General features: G+C 35.5%; 1 protein-coding gene across 3 annotated transcripts in view; it reads right to left on the bottom strand.

Annotated features, from left to right (window-relative positions):
- SMAP1 (small ArfGAP 1) overlaps positions 1 to 18,508 on the bottom strand; it is a 165,034-nt gene that overhangs the window by 107,364 nt on the left and 39,162 nt on the right. For 2 of the 3 annotated variants that reach the window (XM_028508985.2, XM_028508986.2), the window contains exon 2: positions 5,202 to 5,335. In XM_028508985.2, the coding sequence (XP_028364786.1) occupies positions 5,202 to 5,335 (134 nt within the window). Of the gene's footprint in view, positions 1 to 5,201; positions 5,336 to 18,508 lie in introns of those variants that run through there. The other variant, XM_028508987.2, reaches the window with a different exon arrangement.

Below are 18,508 nucleotides of genomic sequence, written 5' to 3'. Positions count from 1 at the left end.
CCTACACTAAGTGAAATAAAGGAAAATGCACAGGGAATCAATAGTGATGTGAAGAAAACTGGGACTCAAATCAATGGAGTGGACCAGAAGGAAGAAACAAACAACCAAACAGAAAAGAATGAAGAAACAAGAATTCAAAAAAAAATTAGGAAAGACTTAGGAACCTCCAGGACATCTTTAAATGTTCCAACATCCAAATTATAGGGGTACCAAAAGGGGAAGAGGAAGAGCAACAAGTGGAAAACTTACTTGAACAAATAATAAAGGAGAACTTCCCCAATCTGGCAAAGGAAATAGACTTCTAGGAAGTCCAGGAAGCTCAGAGGATCCCAAAGAAGATGGACCCACGGAGGAACACACCAAGGCACATCATAATTACATCAGCCAAGATAAAAATGAAGGAGAAAATCCTAGAAGCAGCAAGAGATAAGGAGACAGTAACCTACAAAGGAGTTCCCATCAGACTGTCAGCAGATTTCTTAAAAGAGACCTTGAAGACAAGAATGGGCTGGAAAGAAGTATTCCAAGTCATGAAAGGCAAGGACCTACATCCAAGATTGCTCTATCCAGCAAAGCTTTCACTTAGAATGGAAGGGCAGATAAAGTGCTTCTCAGATAAGGACAAGTTAAAGGAGTTCATCATCACCAAGCCCTTATTTTATGAAATGTTAAAGGGACTTATCTAAGAAAAAGATAAAAACATGTATAGTAAAATGACAGCAAACTCACAATTATTAACAATCACACCTAAAACAAAAAGAAACTAAGCAAACAACTAGAACAGGAACAGAACCACAGAAATGGAGATCACATGGAGGGTTAGCAACAGGGGAGTGGGAGGAGGAGAGAAGGGAAAAGGTACGGAGAATAAGTAGCATAGATGGTAGGTAGAAAATAGAGAGGGGGAGGGCAAGAATAGTATGGGAAATGTAGAAGCTAAAGAACTTATGACACATGGACACAAACTAAAGGGGGGGAATGTGGGTGGGAGAGGGTGTGCAGGGTGGAGGGGAATGAAGGGGGGGAAATGGGACAACTGTAATAGCATAATCAATAAAATATATTTTTTTAAAAGATAATCATATGCCTGTGGAAACTGGACAATTTCAAGTATAAATTTCCCCAAGATATATTTTATAAATAAATAAATTTCAGTCATATGGCCTTGGTATTCCCAAGAAAATACTAAGTACTGTATCAATAAATGATGCTAGTAAGTAATAAACAAAGAGCCTGAGAGAGATTACTAAACATTTATAGATACACAAAATGTATTAAAAATGGTCCAAAAGTTAACAAGATAAATACCAAATATATGACATATATTTCCAACATGACAAAGTCTCACCAAGATGTTTCATTAGGCAGCACAACTTACAAGACTCTACAAAATGAGCTTTCTAAGAAACATAAGACCATGAGTAACATTCCTCTATAATAAAAATGTCCATTTTAACTACTTCAATACAGATACTGAAAATGAGTAAATAATGGGAAAAAATGAAAACACCTGGGGTTAATGAACCAGTAAAAAATAAAAAATAAAAGGTACAGTATTTATTCTAGTATTAAAAAATTGGTCCTTTCCAAAAAAAATTAGAAGTACTTGACAATAAATCCAATAAAGATATTTAATCTGAGTATGAACCACATTTAAAAAGAGAGCTCTGATTAAAAAATTAAGGTGAATACTGTATTTCAACGCTAATGAAAATCAAAATAAGTTTTGGTAGATAAGTTATTTTCTTTTAAAAAGAAGCATACAGCCAATTCTAGCACAGCTATGACATGGTAGATATCCTAAAAACTGGTTCTCATACACATAACACAATAACACATATATAAATAACTACTAGAAATAACTGATATACATATAATACCAGTTGATAAAAAATTTTGAGGCAAAACTTATATACACTTTACAGAGTCACACAAAAAATAGTATTTTTATGTAACAGCTTTGATAGTGCTCAAAGATTAAGTCACATTTCCACATTAACTAAGCAAAGATATAAAAAAAAGAACTAACCAAAGCTAAGTATCATCTTTGAAAATTATAAGCATGATTTTCATGAAATGTTAAGGTGATAGGAGGGGAAGGCACATGGGAGAACTATATGTAGTAAAAGTATTTCTCTTCTAGAAATAAATACCACCCAAGCATTTTTTTACATCAAGGAAATTCTAATAAGATTTCATATGAATAAGAAACACTAAATCACATGTAACCCATACTTCCCCTAATCTGAGTTAATAGTCAGATTTAATAAGAACTAACTTCAAAAGACAGAAAGAATTCCAATGTACAGCAACCTAAAGATATAGGCTTTAGGCCTATAAAATGGCAAGGTATAGAGTTGGATTATATGGAATACACCTGCCAGTCAGGAAATACGATATGCTTAAATCTGAGTAAGAAGCAACCTCAACAGCCAACTGATGTGATGGGTATACCTAACTCTTCACAACTCAAAATGCCTTAACATATAATATCACTAAAAAGGAATTACTTTTCACAAATATTAATAAAAAGTAATTCATTTACACTCAATAGTACAACACATGAATCAATTTATTTAGTCAATAGTGCATTTAGCAACTAATTCACCAGAGAAGGGTTACCAGAAAGTTGAACTGCTTAATCAATATCAGAAATTTATTCAAGGCAGCAATTCTTAGGGTTTTACATAATGAACAAATGGGCTAACACCTCTAATAACTGACAAGTTAACATTATTGAGTGTTTAAAATATGTCAGGTACTGTTCTAAATGCTTTACCCATATTAATTAATTTGATCCTCACAGCAACCTACAGAAGGAGGCACTATTACCATTCCCAAGAGAAGAAACAGGCACATGAGGTTAAGGATCCACCTGTAACCACCCAGATCTGTCTAACTCCCTCAGTCTGAGTTTAGGAAAAATTTTCTTAATCACTTTGTTCTACTGACACTCTATAATCAGTTGCCTTGAAATTTTCTAGGCCAAAATAAAGGTTGTGCTCTATGGTATAGAACCTTGGAGTCTTCACCACTTATCTCCTCATTTATATTGCAGAGAAGTCCCAGAATAATTTTTAAGGAACAATTTCAGCTTTACTTAACAACTTAACAAAGAATACTAGATGGTACACATGTCTGTGTGATTAGGCTTCTCTATTCTTTCTTTTTTTTTTTTAAGCAAAACTTTATTGTCTACTCATGCGATTTTTTTTTTAAGTAAGTGCATCCTAAATGCATTTCTCATCAAAGGATACCTGGGGGAGGAGCTCTGTGGTATATGGGCCATAGAGAGCATTCTCTGGTGACAAGTATCAATTAAAAATCTTTTATTCCAATATAATAATCCTTATTTCAGGAAGCTGACAGTTGGAACTATACAAGTAGTTTTCAAATAATTTCAAACACTATATATCACTTAATACTTGTTTTTCAAAATCCTTACATTTTTAAAAATACAGTAGTATCTTGTAGTACACTTGTAACGTATTCCACAGAAAACCAGTGAACTACAGCCCTCTGACTGGGAAGTTCTGCTCTAAGCAATAGGAAAAGAACAGCTATCCAACTCAAATAATCTGCTATTCAACTCCTTTCAACAGCCTAGTTGAGAAAAATAATATTTCTGGAGAAGTGAATTGTTCAGGGACTTCATGTTTTGTCCTTAGTTTGAATAAACCATTTAAAAGACAATACACTTTGAGTTTTGAATGTTTTGTACCTCCATTACAAACACCAAGTTACGTACATTTTCAAGCTACACTTTACATTTTCTTTATGTATGTGTGTATATTTATTTTTAATCCTGACACAAGGTTATGTTTATTGATTTGAGAGAGAAACATTGATCAGTTGCCTCCTATACACACCTAACCAGGGATCCAATGAACAACCTAGGCGTGTGCTCTGACCGGGAACTGAACCCACAGCACTTTGGTGTATGGAACAACACTGCAAACAACTGAGCCACCTGGCCAGAACTACATTTCACATTTTCTTAAAGACAACTTTAAGATTTAAACAATTACCATATTTACTACAGAAATGTTATTAAAAAGATTAACTTATATGAAATGTTCAAAGTTCTGTTTCCTTGATATAACAAAGAAACTTTCTCTACAAGGATCTTGAAAATACATAAAATATCATATTTTCTTTTATGCCCTAGCCAGCAAAAAGCTTAAAAATTTATTTAAAACTGAACTAAATAAATTATGCTTACCTTTATAAACTAAAGATCTCCACTCTTTTTTTTCCTTTGAGTATTTTTAAAGTTTTATTTTTTTTAATATTTAAATCTTTGCTGCATCTAGAATTTACTTTGGTATAAATAAATGTCTTCAGTATAGAAGTTTTACTTTCTTTAACAAAACCAATATATCTTTTTTAAAGCATTCTATTCATTCTACCCATACCACATTCCATTCATGCCAATTTTTGTGTTGTTTTTCTGACTGTGAGGTCTGTGTGCCACTAAGGTTCAATGACATGTATCTGTGTATTTAGCCTTCATACTAACTTAAAGTACTTTGAAAAGGGCATTAGAAAAAGTAGTGCAATTTCACTGTGAATTATAAAATAAAACCAGTAGAAATAATCATTTTTACATTACCAGTCAACCTTAAAAATTAGAAAGAAGGTATGATTTGAGAATTCAAAACTGTCATACTAGAAAAATGGTAAAACCTTAAAATTACAAATTTATCTCTAACAAAGCTAAACCATTCAAAACAAGTTCAAATCAGTAATTAGAACATGTGCTAACTGGGCTGTCTTCCAACTGTTAGGCCCTATCTGAAAATCAAGAACACCTCTCTACAGAAGCGAAATCCTCAATTCTTATGCTAGATGCTATTTTATTATTTATCTTTACCCAGGCTCCCTCTACTGACAGGAAAGCAAAACAGGTGATAAAATTATATGGACAAATTTCATCAACAAAGGAAAAGAAATTCATTTTTTAAATATTCCAAAATCAATATTTTAGATAAAAGTAGATTATCAATTGACATTCCTACAGACCCAAGAAGAAAAAACTATTGTCAACTGACAATTCAAATAACACTCAAATTTTATATGTGCCACATAATATTTTTCAACACACTACTTTCCATATTAATGCTTATTAGATGCAAGGAAGATTAAAATTTGAAAATTCACTTTAAATATTTTTAATAATTTATCAGTAAGAAAATGTTTACCTGTATCTGTTCTGGTGTCCATTGGTCTAGGTTAACTGACTTGACCCTGGATATATGAACCCCAAGATTTCTATGGATTCCAGCACATCTGATGCAAATAAACACACCAATGTTCCAGGAAGCCCATCGGGGACCTAATTAGCGAAAAGAAACAAAGAAAAACAAACATTAAAAACTAAAATAATTGTCATGATAGCACATATACATCATTCTTTTTTTTTATATACAATTGTAATGGAGGCTTATAAATTTTACATGCTCAAATTTTCAAATGGCACCAGCAGCAGATTGCTAAGAAGACGTATGTCCTGGCCATACTGAAAGGTTATACATCAACCTCAAGAACCTTCATGAGTTTACTAATTTTGGTTTCCTAAAAACTTACTCTGAAATCTAAGATTTTAAAACTAATTTATGAGTTTTTTCACTCCATGTGTTTGAACCAGGAATAGTAATATCCCATAGTAAAAAGTTCTTTGCTAACAAAATAAGCAAACAACTAGAACAGGAACAGAATCACAGAAATGGAGATCACATGGAGGGTTAGCAACAGGGGAGTGGGAGGAGGAGAGAGGGGGGAAGGTATGGAGAATAAGTAGCACAGATGGTAGGTAGAAAATAGAGAGGGGGAGGGCAAAAATAGTATGGGAAATGTAGAAGCTAAAAAATTTATGAAACATGGACATGAACTAAAGGGGGGAATGTAGGCGGGAGAAGGTGTGCAGGGTGGAGGGGAATGAAGGGGGGTAATGGAACAATTGTAATAGCATAATCAATAAAATATATTTTAAAAACTACTAACAAATAAAAATCAAAGACATTTTTAAAAGTAAACCTCAAAAATTAGTAAGAAATGGACGAGTCAGATAAAAAATGGGCAGAAAGATATGAATGAGTAATTTACAGAAGAACTATATGGCCAATTAACATATTAAAACATACAGAACCTCACTGATGTAATAAGAGAAAACGCCCTTTAAAACTATTACAATTCTCACTTTGCATTCAACATATTAGAAAATTTTTTAAATTGGCTAATACTAAGTGTTGACAAGCATAAGAAACAACAAGAACTAGCTCCAGAAGCCTTATATCAAATTAATCTCCAATATAATCTGAGATTAAGAAATTCAATAAATGACCTGAGATGTGGTACAAAATGTTAGTTCTTTGGGTCATGGTCAAAAAATTCTGAAAAACACTGCAGAGAACTGACCTAAGTATACAATAATACAAGCCTTAGCTGTACTATCATCATGCCTTTTAATGTTTTTTCTTGATAATTTTAAATGTTCTTATTATTTTCGCATATTGCTTGTATATTTAAAGTAAAAAATCGAAAAATATCTGAAAATTGTGTCAAATAGAGGCTTATCCCAACAGATCTGTATGAATTATTTGATTATAAAATATATACAAATAGAGATATCAATTAAAAAATCAACATCTTCAAAAAGTTTATGCTTCTGTTTTTAAGCACATACTTTTTATCTAAAGGTCAGAGTCAGTCTACAAAGTAACACTGAAGCTAGTAATTACAATGCAGTAACACTACATATATCCTCCCAAATTCCTTAGGAGATAGGTTACCCATACATAATTTGTGCCAAAATATCCTGCTGTTAAATTTAGAATGACATCTATAAAGTGACAAACACCTGGCACGTGCTCTATTTAAATATTTAATTGCTAACAGTGTCAAAATGAATTTGAGGCCAAAAGACTGTACTGTCAACCCACTCTACTATCTTTGAGCTGCATAAATTACACTGGACAAAGTAACAGAGCAACAAGGTTCTCACCTGTCAAACTGACTTAAGATTGGCTGCCCTCATAACTTAAGACCATATGAAATAATGTTGAAAGTTTTAAAGCGCTGCTTAAGTACAAGTTATTGTCACCTTAAGAAATTTTGAAAATCAAAATACAATACTTTTTCTTCTGTAGAGAAGTTTCTACATAAGTCTGCAAAACAAGTATATCTTAACTTTCCTCAAAAACAATTCCCCAAAAAGGCAACGAGTAAAGAGCATGACCGAAAAACAAAAAATTTTTCAAGGCATTCTAAGTGCGGCTTTATTTTTATTCTTAAAATAGAATGATCCCTGCAGAATATCTGCTAAGCACCATAGCCAAATACAAATTGAGACTTTTCTTTATAGCACAGTTTTCCTGATGTAGCAAATGTTATAACTGAATGAGTGGATTAAGTAGCAAGCATAATTTGCATAATGTAATAAAGACTGTCACTACAGGTAAAAAGCTTAGTACACAATACAGTAGTACATTTTTACAGTAACCAAAGATAATACAGGGATTAAAATATATGAAAGCATGTATGACAATAATGCTAGCAGAAATAGAAAAAATGGTTATATTACTATTCAGCAAAAGCGAAAAACCACATATAATTAAATGTTGGATGATGATTCAGTTTTAAACAAGTTAAGGCTATAAAAAACATTTCATTAATTCCTAAAACAAAACTTTGCGATCACTTATTGAAAACTTTAAGCCTGATCACTTTTAACCAAATGAAATAATAATGTAATTTTGTCAATGCATCTTTCTCTCAAATATAACTATCATGTCTTAACAATATATTTAGGAACCCTCAATAATAACTGAAATTATATATGTATTACCTACTCTAAAAAATTAACCTCATAAATTGACCTAAAATTGCCTTGATAATAGCTGGTCCACATTGCAGTTGTTCAATTATTGGCATGAAATCCTTTTCATTCACCCAACTATTCAATGAGTACTTACCAACTCTGTGACAAGTAAATGCTGTTAAAAGACCATAAACACAAAGTTTCCAACTCAGGAGACCAAGCCAAGGACAAATAGCAATTTAAAAAACAATTTGGTGAAACCTAGTCAAGTTCTAGATGAATGAACCCTTCCACCAATCAATCTATATTCTTATTCTCTCTTTCTCTCCCTCCCTCTCTCTCTCTCTCTCACACACACACACACACACACACACACACACAAAGCAGTACTTTAAACTGCAGATCACACAATGCATTGATTTAATCTTAACAAGTATTCATTTTTAGAAGAGAAAGCTATAAGTGCATCACATGAAGGGTAATATAATTTTGTTAATTTTTACAAAAAATCAGTAGCATATATGTGTACAGACACAAATACAAAATTGAGTCATGCTGTAAAATGTTTCCCTGGGTCATGGTCAAATAAGGCTGAAAAACACTACAAAGAAACTCACATATATATGCAAGAAGCCATATACAAGTATTTACAGTAACATGGTTTCTTAAAATTATAGGAAATAAATGTTCACCAGTATGATTATCTCACCATTCAATGAAATATTACACAACAGTGAAAAGACATCAAGTGCACATACCTCCACCAGTAAACCATAAATATAACATGGAATAATCAATGTTAGCATAAGGTGACACATATAAGAGGCAATAAGGACCCCCAATTAAGGAGTCTGTTGGAAAGCACACAGGTCTCACAGAAGAGACAAAGCCTGAACTGAAACTTAAAGACTGACTAGTAGGCAGCAGGCACAGAATATGTCAAAACACATTCTTGGCAAAGGTTAAAAAAGGTGTGGTATGGTAGGGGACTTTGGTATAGCTGAAGAGTAAAGTATGCAAGGGTGTCCAAACCGCAGCCCACAGGCCATATGCGGCTCAGGATGGCTATGAATGTGGCCCAACACAAAATCATAAATTTACTTAAAACATTATGAGACCTTTTTGTGATTATGTGTACAATGTATTTAATGTGTGGCCCAAGACACACATTATTATCAGAAGATGATAAAGAGGATGCCATATAATAAAAGGCCTCATATGGCAGGCTAACTGGTTTTACCCTGGCTCCCATGGAGAAGGTGCCTAATACGTCTTCTAAGTTCATCATGGCTCTCCCACTCACACACTATGATTACACATGCCCTTCTTGCCTTCATGCCTCTCCATTTGTTGCTCTCGCTATTCCAAATGTTTTTTTCTTAGGTCTTCGCATGCCTAACTCACTCTATCCCATAGGCCTCAGTTCACATACTGCCTGCTCACGGAGGGCTTTGCCATGACTACCAGCTAAAGTTGCCTTCCTCCTTACTCTCCATCATTTATAACACATAAAACAATCTATTTCAAAGTTCATGTAAAAATCTAGGGGGATAAAATGCAAATTCTAATTCTATAACCCTAATCCTGCATTCCTAACAAGCTACCAGTGTGTGCCCAGCTGCCATCACAGACCACATTTTGAATAGCAAAATTCTAGATTATTCCTGACAAGGTCTTCAATTCAAACATTCAACATATTCCCTGATCTGCTTTCATTATTCTTATTGAATTTGTGCTTTAAACTGTGTAAATTTGTTAAAACATACTAGGAATCAGATCTGCTGAGGGGAAAAATCAAAGTGTATTTAGAATTCAAATACTGGGGGCTTTGAATTATCCATATCACTACCTCATTTAAAACAAACAAAAAAAAAGCTAGGGTCAACTGAAGTAATATTAATAATCTAATAACCACAATCAAAATCACACTAAAACAAAACTCCAGTAACAGAAGAGAAGATGTATGTGCTCACTAATGTTAGCACTTTGACTCATATCCATTACCAGTGAACACTTAGGGAATACTAACAATACAAACACACCAGGTTAAAGAACTGATAAATATGGCAACAGTAGTAATGGAAATTAACAAATGTGAGAATCACCAAGAAGAACGACAGGACTTAGAGATTGGGAAACACAGTGATAAGAGAGAAGGTAGAGATCAAGATAGCTGGAACTTCTGCTTTAAATCTGGGATTTAAAGCGTAAAGGTACCTGTAATGTCAGAAAACTGCAGGAAATCTGTTGAATGCTTTACACATCAAGATGAAAATGTCCATCAAGCAATTAGCAATATAGGGTTAAATTTCAAACTGAAGGTATATACATGAGCATTGTCTTCAAGAGAAAATTTACAGCCCCAAGAAGAGCAAAAAAAAGCAGAATGCTGAGTCTTAGAGCAAAAATGAAAAGCAGCACAAAATCACAGAAAGTAAGACTTCTAAGTTGGTCAACAATGTCAAAAATTTCAGAGAAGTCGATGCCCCCTTTGTCAAATATTAATTGACCATAAAGACTTGGGTTTATTTCTGGGCTCTCTGTCCTGTTCCATTAGTCCATGTGCCTGTTTTTATGCCACTGTTTTGATTACAGTGGCCTTGTAATACGGTTTAGTATCAGATATTGTGATCCCTCCTACTTTACTCGTCTTTCTCAAAATTGCAGCACCTATTCGGGGTAGTTTATGGTTCCATATAAATTTTTGAAGTGTTTGTTCTATGTCTGTGAAATATGCCATTGGTACTTTAATAGGTATTGCATTGAATGTGTAAATTGCTTTGGGTAGCATGGACAAGAAAGAAGGAGCTCCTACCCTTTGCAACAGCATGGATGGAGCTGGAAAGCATTATGCTAAATGAAACAAACCAGGCAGTGAAAGACAAATACCATATGATCTCACCTTTAACAGGAACCTAAACAACAAAACAAACAAACAAGAAAAATATACCTAAAGACGTGGAAATAGAGAATAGGCTAACAGTGACCACAGGGGAGAGGGGAGGGAATTTCACGGGAGAATGGGAAGGGTTTGAAGGAACAAATATAAAGGACACTTGGACAAAAACTAGGGAGGGTGGAAATGGGAGGGAGGTGGGGAGGGAAGGGTGAGTGGGCTGGGATGGGAGTAAAGGACAGAAAACTACTTGAACAATAATAGAAACAAAATTAGAAAAAAAAATAATAGATTTAATACAACTCTGATTAGATTCTAACTTCTAAAAATTGAGTAAAAGGATCTCAATGTTTATATAAAGGGAAACAAGATAATAACAACAAAACATGTAGAGAAGAATGAGTGATCATTTTGCTACGATAGAGGACCTATCACTAAGTCACCATAAACATAAGGCACTGCTGTAAAAACAGATATTCAGGTCAAAACAAAGGAGAAAATTTAGAAATACATCTTATTACTTAGGAAAATTTAATGTATGACAAGAATGGTAAGCAATTTAGCAAGGAATAAATAATATACTTAATAAAAAAACTTCAGAGAAGTTATGAAGAATAGGGCTAGAACAGAACATCTGGATGAGTGAACAGAGAGGTCACCGATTACCTCACACAGATTAGGCAGGGAGAGAAGGAGGGAATTCACCCATTCTGAATTCCATTACCAAATTAAACTCTTACCATTTCAGTCTCCAACTCCAAACCTTTAACACAGCTTTCTATTTTTCTTCTATTTTGCTTTCATGACCATCTATAATTTTGATCCTTCTTAAATCAGTTTTATTTTGCCCTACTCCAACTTACATACTCAGGAAGCCAATGAGAACAGACTCATTGCTTTTCCTTGAATACAACTCAATTATCTTATCTTGAAACTTTCCTGTACACCATTTCCCTAGAATGTTCTGCTCAGGACCATATAAATCCTGCCTCATCTTCAAAGCCTAGCTAGAGTCCCAAATTCTCCATAAAGCCTTTCCTTATAACTCCATCCTTCTAGTCTCCTTCCTATAAACGCCATTACAGCTTATCTCACACAAGAGACACCTGCTATTTTTTCATACAAATTAAAAAATTATTTGTGCCTACTAAAGCAGATGGTACACTTCTCACTGGGTAGGCTTCTATATGGCCTTCCCTATCACCTACAGTAAGGGAACAGGCAGTATAATAAAAAACCAATCTACTAAATCTGACGACTTACTCAAATACACAGATTCTTTGATACCTGGAACAATCCATCCACTATTTTTTAAAAAATGAAAACAAATTCAAAAGTTGTGAGACATAAACTGTTGTTTTTAATCCATTTTGCCATTCTTCCATTTAAAATAAAATCCCCTAACTTTTAGCTAGAAACATGGCTGCCCAGATAGAGGCTACATTTCTTAGTCTCCCCTGTAGCAAAATGTGGTTAATGTCCAAGTTTTGAGCAATGATTTGTGAGCTGAAACGATGCATTTTGCCATTAACCAAATCAGGCCAATGTATTCTCCTTGCCTTTTTCCCTTTCCTATTAACTAGGAGATGATAAGAAATAAACCTGCTAGCTTGGATCCAGATATGAAAGTCCCACGTTGAAGATAACAGAGCTACTCTATCCATAATGAACAGTTCACCCGTAGACTAACCTAAAGGAGAAATAAACTTCTATCCTGTTTAAGCCACACTATTCCAGGTTCTTTTTGTTACAGCAGCTAAATCTGTAATCTAATTCAATGTGAATTATATTTGTATGTTGGTAGCAGTAAACAGAATGTACAAGAGATTGAATCCCTTATTTTAGAACCAAAATTCTGAAAGGAGAGGTAAAGATTAATGAAGCACATTTTTATTAACCTCAGTTTTCTAGGTTCAATTTGAACCACCACATACCTATTTTCACCAAGGTATTAGATGAAGACGACAAAACACCAATCCAGTCTTCAAGAACCTTCAACTATAGTAAGGCATACAATGATTACAGTATAAGTGAAGATGAAGGGGGAACATAAAATAAGAAAAAATGAATGCTGACCAGGGATATTAATGAAGGCTTTGTAGAGAGAGTGGCATTTGAGGTGATTACTGAAAGGTAAGTCCAATTATAGCAGGCAAAATCAGGACAAGGTACAAGGACAAGGTGCATTCAAGTGAAATGTACAGTGTCCCTCCCACCTTGAATAGTTTCAGCTATAATATAATGCCGTATCCAGAAAACACACCATTGTAGCACCTGATTACTGCTAAGTTTCTCTTATTTAAATACTGATTCGATATTTTTTAAGTACTGATACAAATGCACCTAACTACAATGTATATAGTACCAAGTGACTAATAACTTTCAGATATAGATGAAAGATAGTTTCAAGATACAAAAACTCCATGGAAAGTGGAAAATAAGGTTTTCTGGAAGATGTTTATATATGTGCATACATATATGTTTATATGTGTATATATACACACACACACATAAACAAGGTAAAAAAAGAGTATTTTAAAGAACAGGAATTTTACTGAGAGCTAAATATACTTGCTTTGTAGTTTTCATATCTTTTGAGAAATAAGATAAAATTGTATGCTTTTCTGAGACAAAACTTTTTACGTTTCTTCTATTAATATATTTTATTGATTATGCTATTACAGTTCTCCCAATTTTTCCCCCTATGCCCGGATCCACTCAGTATCTCCTGTTCCCTCAAGCAATTCTCCCATTAGTTCATGTCCATGGGTCATGCATGCACATAAGTTTTTTAGCTACTCCACCTCCTATACTGTTCTTAACATCCCCCTGTCTATTCTGTACCTATCCATTTGTACTTCTTCATCCCTGCACCTTTTCCCCCATTCTCCAGTAAATTGGATGGGGAGGAGACTTAGGTAATTGCCTGGGTGGGGCAACCCATGTGACCCAGTTTGATGGAGTCTCTGATAACGGTGTCAACACTCTGTGGCTCTGTGTAGGGGAGGGCACAAAAAGGGGACAATGCCGCTGCCTGGCCTCTGGAGTTTTGTCTGGAAAGAAGCTGTCCCCTGGCACACACCCTGATGCCAGACACCTCAATTTCTCCCTATATGCCACTGGTGCCCTTCCAGCTGCTGCCTGGTTCTGGAAGCTAGTCTGCATAAGTTCTAAGTCTGTTGTAGGCACTTTAAGAGGCAACTGCTGAGAATCCTTCAGTTTCTTCCACTACCCCAACCCCCACTGGTCTTTACAGCCAGAAGTTATGGGGACTTATCTTCCTGGCACTGGAGCCCTGGGCTGGGTGGTCTGGTGTTGTGTTGGGCTGGGATCCCTCACTTCTGAGGTATCCCTCCCAATTTTTATCTACCACAGGTGGGTACAGGACCACCTGTTCCATGTCTCCATACCTCTCTGTGCATCTCCATGTCTCCGCCCCTCCTGAACCACTGTAACTTCTTTAATTTCTTCGTTGTTAAGCTTCCACACAGCTAGATTTCCTGACAGTTCCGAGTGATACTTGTTTTGTAGTCTGGTTGTAATTGTTGCTGTGGTTGTGTGAGGAGAAGAGCCATGTTTACCTATGCCTCCATCTCAACCAGAAGTCTTTTGAACTTTCTGATTACCATAATAGACTAGCAATCATAAAAAACTACTTTTAATTTTTTATTAGTAGAAAATAAAATACAATAATGATCAGTGAATATAACATTAACTGCTAACAGTAATTCTTTCATGACTTAGTTCTATAAAGTCTTCTCCAATTCCTTCAACACTTTTCAAATAACTTTTACAACGATTTACAGTTAATTAATTGTTTTAACTGTTTTTTCTAAGGAAAAAGTCATCTTGTTGAGAATAGAGACTTCATTTTATTAAACTCTGTATGCTCTGTAACTTGTACAATGTCTGGTATATAAATGCAAGCTGTCTGTAGCTTATAAATAATAGCCAAGATCTTGAGAAATACCCCTCACCCTGACTGCTACCAAAACTAGGAGGGTAATTTTAGAGGAAATCACCATCTTACTGGATATGCAAGACATCATTCATCCTGTTTCCAGATACACTATCTGATTTAAACCTAACAAATAAAAAAATGAGGTGGAGAGGGAAGGAGGGAGACAATTTTGTGTTGGGCCACATTCACAACCATCCTGGGTCGCATGTTGGACACTCCTGAATGGTCCTAGTGGACTCCTGGACACCAGGGTCCACTAGGATCCAAAAATATTAAAGGGAAATTCCAGAGATAAACAATTTATAAGTTTTCAATTGCATGTCATTGTTAGTACCATGATGAAATCTCTTACCGTCCAGTTCTGTCCTGCTAGGGACATGAATAGCCCTATTGTCCAGGGTATCCAAGCTGGATACATGGGGTCTGGCACAAATAACACCCCTTTTATCACAAAATCATAAGCATGTGATTCTGTAACATAACAATATCACACTGAAGCACACCATATGACATTTTAGGTGAAATGTTCAAATTGCTGTCCATCTTGGGCAAGACATTCATGTAGCCTACCAACCACACTCAAGCAAGCCTGACTTCTGCCAGACCCTATATATTGTATGTATGTTCCCCATCTGTCAGTCACTTAGTAGCTGTCTCAGTTATCAGACTGATTGTCCTGGTAATGTACTACATGTGTTCAAGTAACTCTATTTTACTTAATAAAGTCTCAATGCACAAGAGTAGTGATGCTGGCAACTCAGATATGCTGAAGAAAAACTTTAAAGTTCTTCCTTTAACCAAAAGGGTTAAAGTTTTCAACCTAATAAGGAAAAAAAAAACTAATGCTGAGGTAATAAGATCTACAGTAAGATAGCCCTGGCTGGTGTAGCTCAGTGGATTGAGCGTGGGCTGCGAAACAAAGTGTTGCAGGTTCGATTCCCAGTCAGGCCACATACCTGGGTTGCAGGCCACGGCCGCCAGCAATCACACATTGATGTTTCTCTCTGTCTCTCTTTCTCCCTCCCATCCCTCTCTAAAAATAAATAAATAAAATCTTTTTTTAAAAAAAAGATCTACAGTAAGAATAAATCTTATGTCCATGAAATTGTTGAAGAAAAGAAATGCGTGCTAGTTTTGCTCTTGCACGCAAACTGCATAACTCAGAGCCACAGTATGTAAAATGGAAAAGGCATTAAATCTGTATATGGAAGATATAAAGAGAAAACATGTCCCAAGAGATGGGCAGTGTTGCTTCAGAAAGCACTGAGCCTATATGAAGACTTCAGAAAGAGATCCCTCTGAAACAAGTGACATCGAAATATTAACTGCAAATAAGGGATAATTACAATAAGATATTTTGAAAAACCACATTCACATAACATTTTTACAGTATACTATTATAACTGTTCTATTTTATTATTAGTTATTACTTCCTATGCTTAATTTATAAATTAAACTTATCATAGGTATGTCTGTATGTATAGGAAAAAACAGTAATATATAGGGTTTGGTACTATCTTTGTTTTCAGGCATCCACTAAGGGTCTTGGAACTTATCCCTTGCAGATAAAGGAAGACTACTGCATGTCAGCTCTCATACCCTTAACTGACTGGGCCATCCATCACTTCTTAAACATTTTCAGTAACAGACTGTTCCCTCCCATCTTGCAGCCTATATTCCAATGACATATAATTATATCTATTAGAAAATTCTCTCTCATATGAAAATACTACAAGTTCAAAGGAAGAAAAAATTCATGATGGGCTACTTTGAAGTAACTGGAAACAGCTTCATTCAAAGGCAGCTTCATAAATGCACTGTAACTTTGAAGGAGGCCTGGAAAAATGGATGAGACCTGGGTAAGCAGACATTGACTCATTGTCATCAAAAATGTGCTGCATGCTCCCTGGCTTGTGTGGCTCAGTGGACTGAGTGTTGGCCTATGAACCAAAGTGTTGCTGGTTCAATTCCCAGTCAGGGTGCAATCCTGGGTTGCTGGCCAGAACCCCAGTTGGGGGGGGAAGCAACCACACAATGATGTTTCTGTCCATCTCTTTCTTCCTCCCTCCCTCTCTCTCTAAAAATAAATAAATAAAATCTATTTATTTTTTTAAAGATTTTATTTATTTATTTTTAGAGAGGGAAGGGAGGGAGAAAGAGAGAGACAGACAGACAGACAGACAGACAGACAGACATCAATGTGTGGTTGCTGGGGGCTGTGGCCTGCAACCCAGGCATGTGCCCTGACTGGGAATCGAACCTGCAATGCTTTGGTTTGCAGCCCGCGCTCAATCCACTGAGCTACGCCAGCCAGGGCTAAATAAAATCTTTTTATAAAAAAAGAAAAAAATGTGCTGAATGATTACTATGTGCCAAGAACTTTCTAGATGCTGGGGATCCAGCAGGGAAATAAATCAGATGAGAGCCCCCCTTCTCTCTTTAACCATTCTAGTGGAGCAAAACAAAGAGATGAACAAGCTAAAAATGTATAGAATGTCAAATTGTGGAAAAGGCTAGGAAGGAAAAAATTATACATGTAAGGAGAATAGGAAGTGCTTAAAAAAAAGATGGGATGCTATTTTAAATTCAATGGCCAAGGAACATAACACTGATAATATAGCATTTGAGCAAAGGACTACAGCAAGAAGCCAGTGAGTCGGGATAACAACCACAGCACAGGAAGAAGGGGAAGCACACAGTATCTTTGGTCAACAACAGCTAACAGGAAACAGAGAAAGTTAGCATAAATGAAAATATAGGCTGGCAATGCTGCAGAGCACCTTGACTCCCAAATATGATTTTTTTTTAAAGATTTTATTTATTTATTTTTAGAGAGGGAAGGGAGGGAGACAGACAGAGAGAAACATCAGTGTGCAGTTGCTGGGGGCCGTGGCCTGCAACCCAGGCATGTGCCCTGACTGGGAATCGAACCTGCGATGCCCTGGTTCGCAGCCCGCACCCAATCCACTGAGCTATGCCAGCCAGGGCCCAAATATGATTTTACATTACTAGCAACAAGGAGTCACTAAACAGTTTTGAAAAGACCAGTGAAATGAGTAAGATCACAGCTTAAGAAAATATAATCAATAAATACATACTCAATTTATTCAGTTTGCACATTTGTTAACTACACATTAACAAAAAGTAACTTGCTTTTTCTTCATCTTTAGATTGTGGCTCAATATAAATACAAACTTTCAGTATGAAATGGAAAAAATAATTTAAATACTTTGTGTCTCTCCCCTAGGGCAAGGGATATAAATGAAAGAATAAACAAATGGGACTTCATTGTAACAAAAGCTTCTGCATGGCTAAAGAAAACATTAGCAAAATGAAAAGGGAACAAAAACATATTTGCCATTAATACCTTGGACAAGGGTTTGATCTCCAAAATATAGAAAGAACTCACAGGACTCCACACCAGGAAGACAAACAATCCAATTAAAAAATAGGCAAAGGACCTGAACAGGCACTTCTCCAAGCAGAACATACAGAGGGCCCAGAGACATATGAAAGGATGCTTAGCATCACTAGCCATCAGAGAGATGTAAATTAAAACCACAATGAGATAACACCTCACACCAGTCAGAATGGTCATCATTAACAAACCAACAAACAAGTGCTGGTAAGAATATGGAGAAAAGGGAACCCTAGAACACTGTTGGTGAGAATGAGGACTGGGGCAGACACTGTGAAAAACACTATGGAATTTCCTCAAAAAACTAAAAATGGAACTGCCTTTTGATCCACTGATTCCACTACAGGGATTATACCATGAGAATACTGAAACCAACTCAAAAGAACCTATGCACCCCAATGTTCATAGCAGTGT

This window comes from Phyllostomus discolor, chromosome 4 (genome assembly GCF_004126475.2).
Source record: "Phyllostomus discolor isolate MPI-MPIP mPhyDis1 chromosome 4, mPhyDis1.pri.v3, whole genome shotgun sequence".
Classification (NCBI taxonomy): Eukaryota; Metazoa; Chordata; class Mammalia; order Chiroptera; family Phyllostomidae; genus Phyllostomus; species Phyllostomus discolor.
This window is presented reverse-complemented; position numbering and strand designations above follow the sequence as displayed.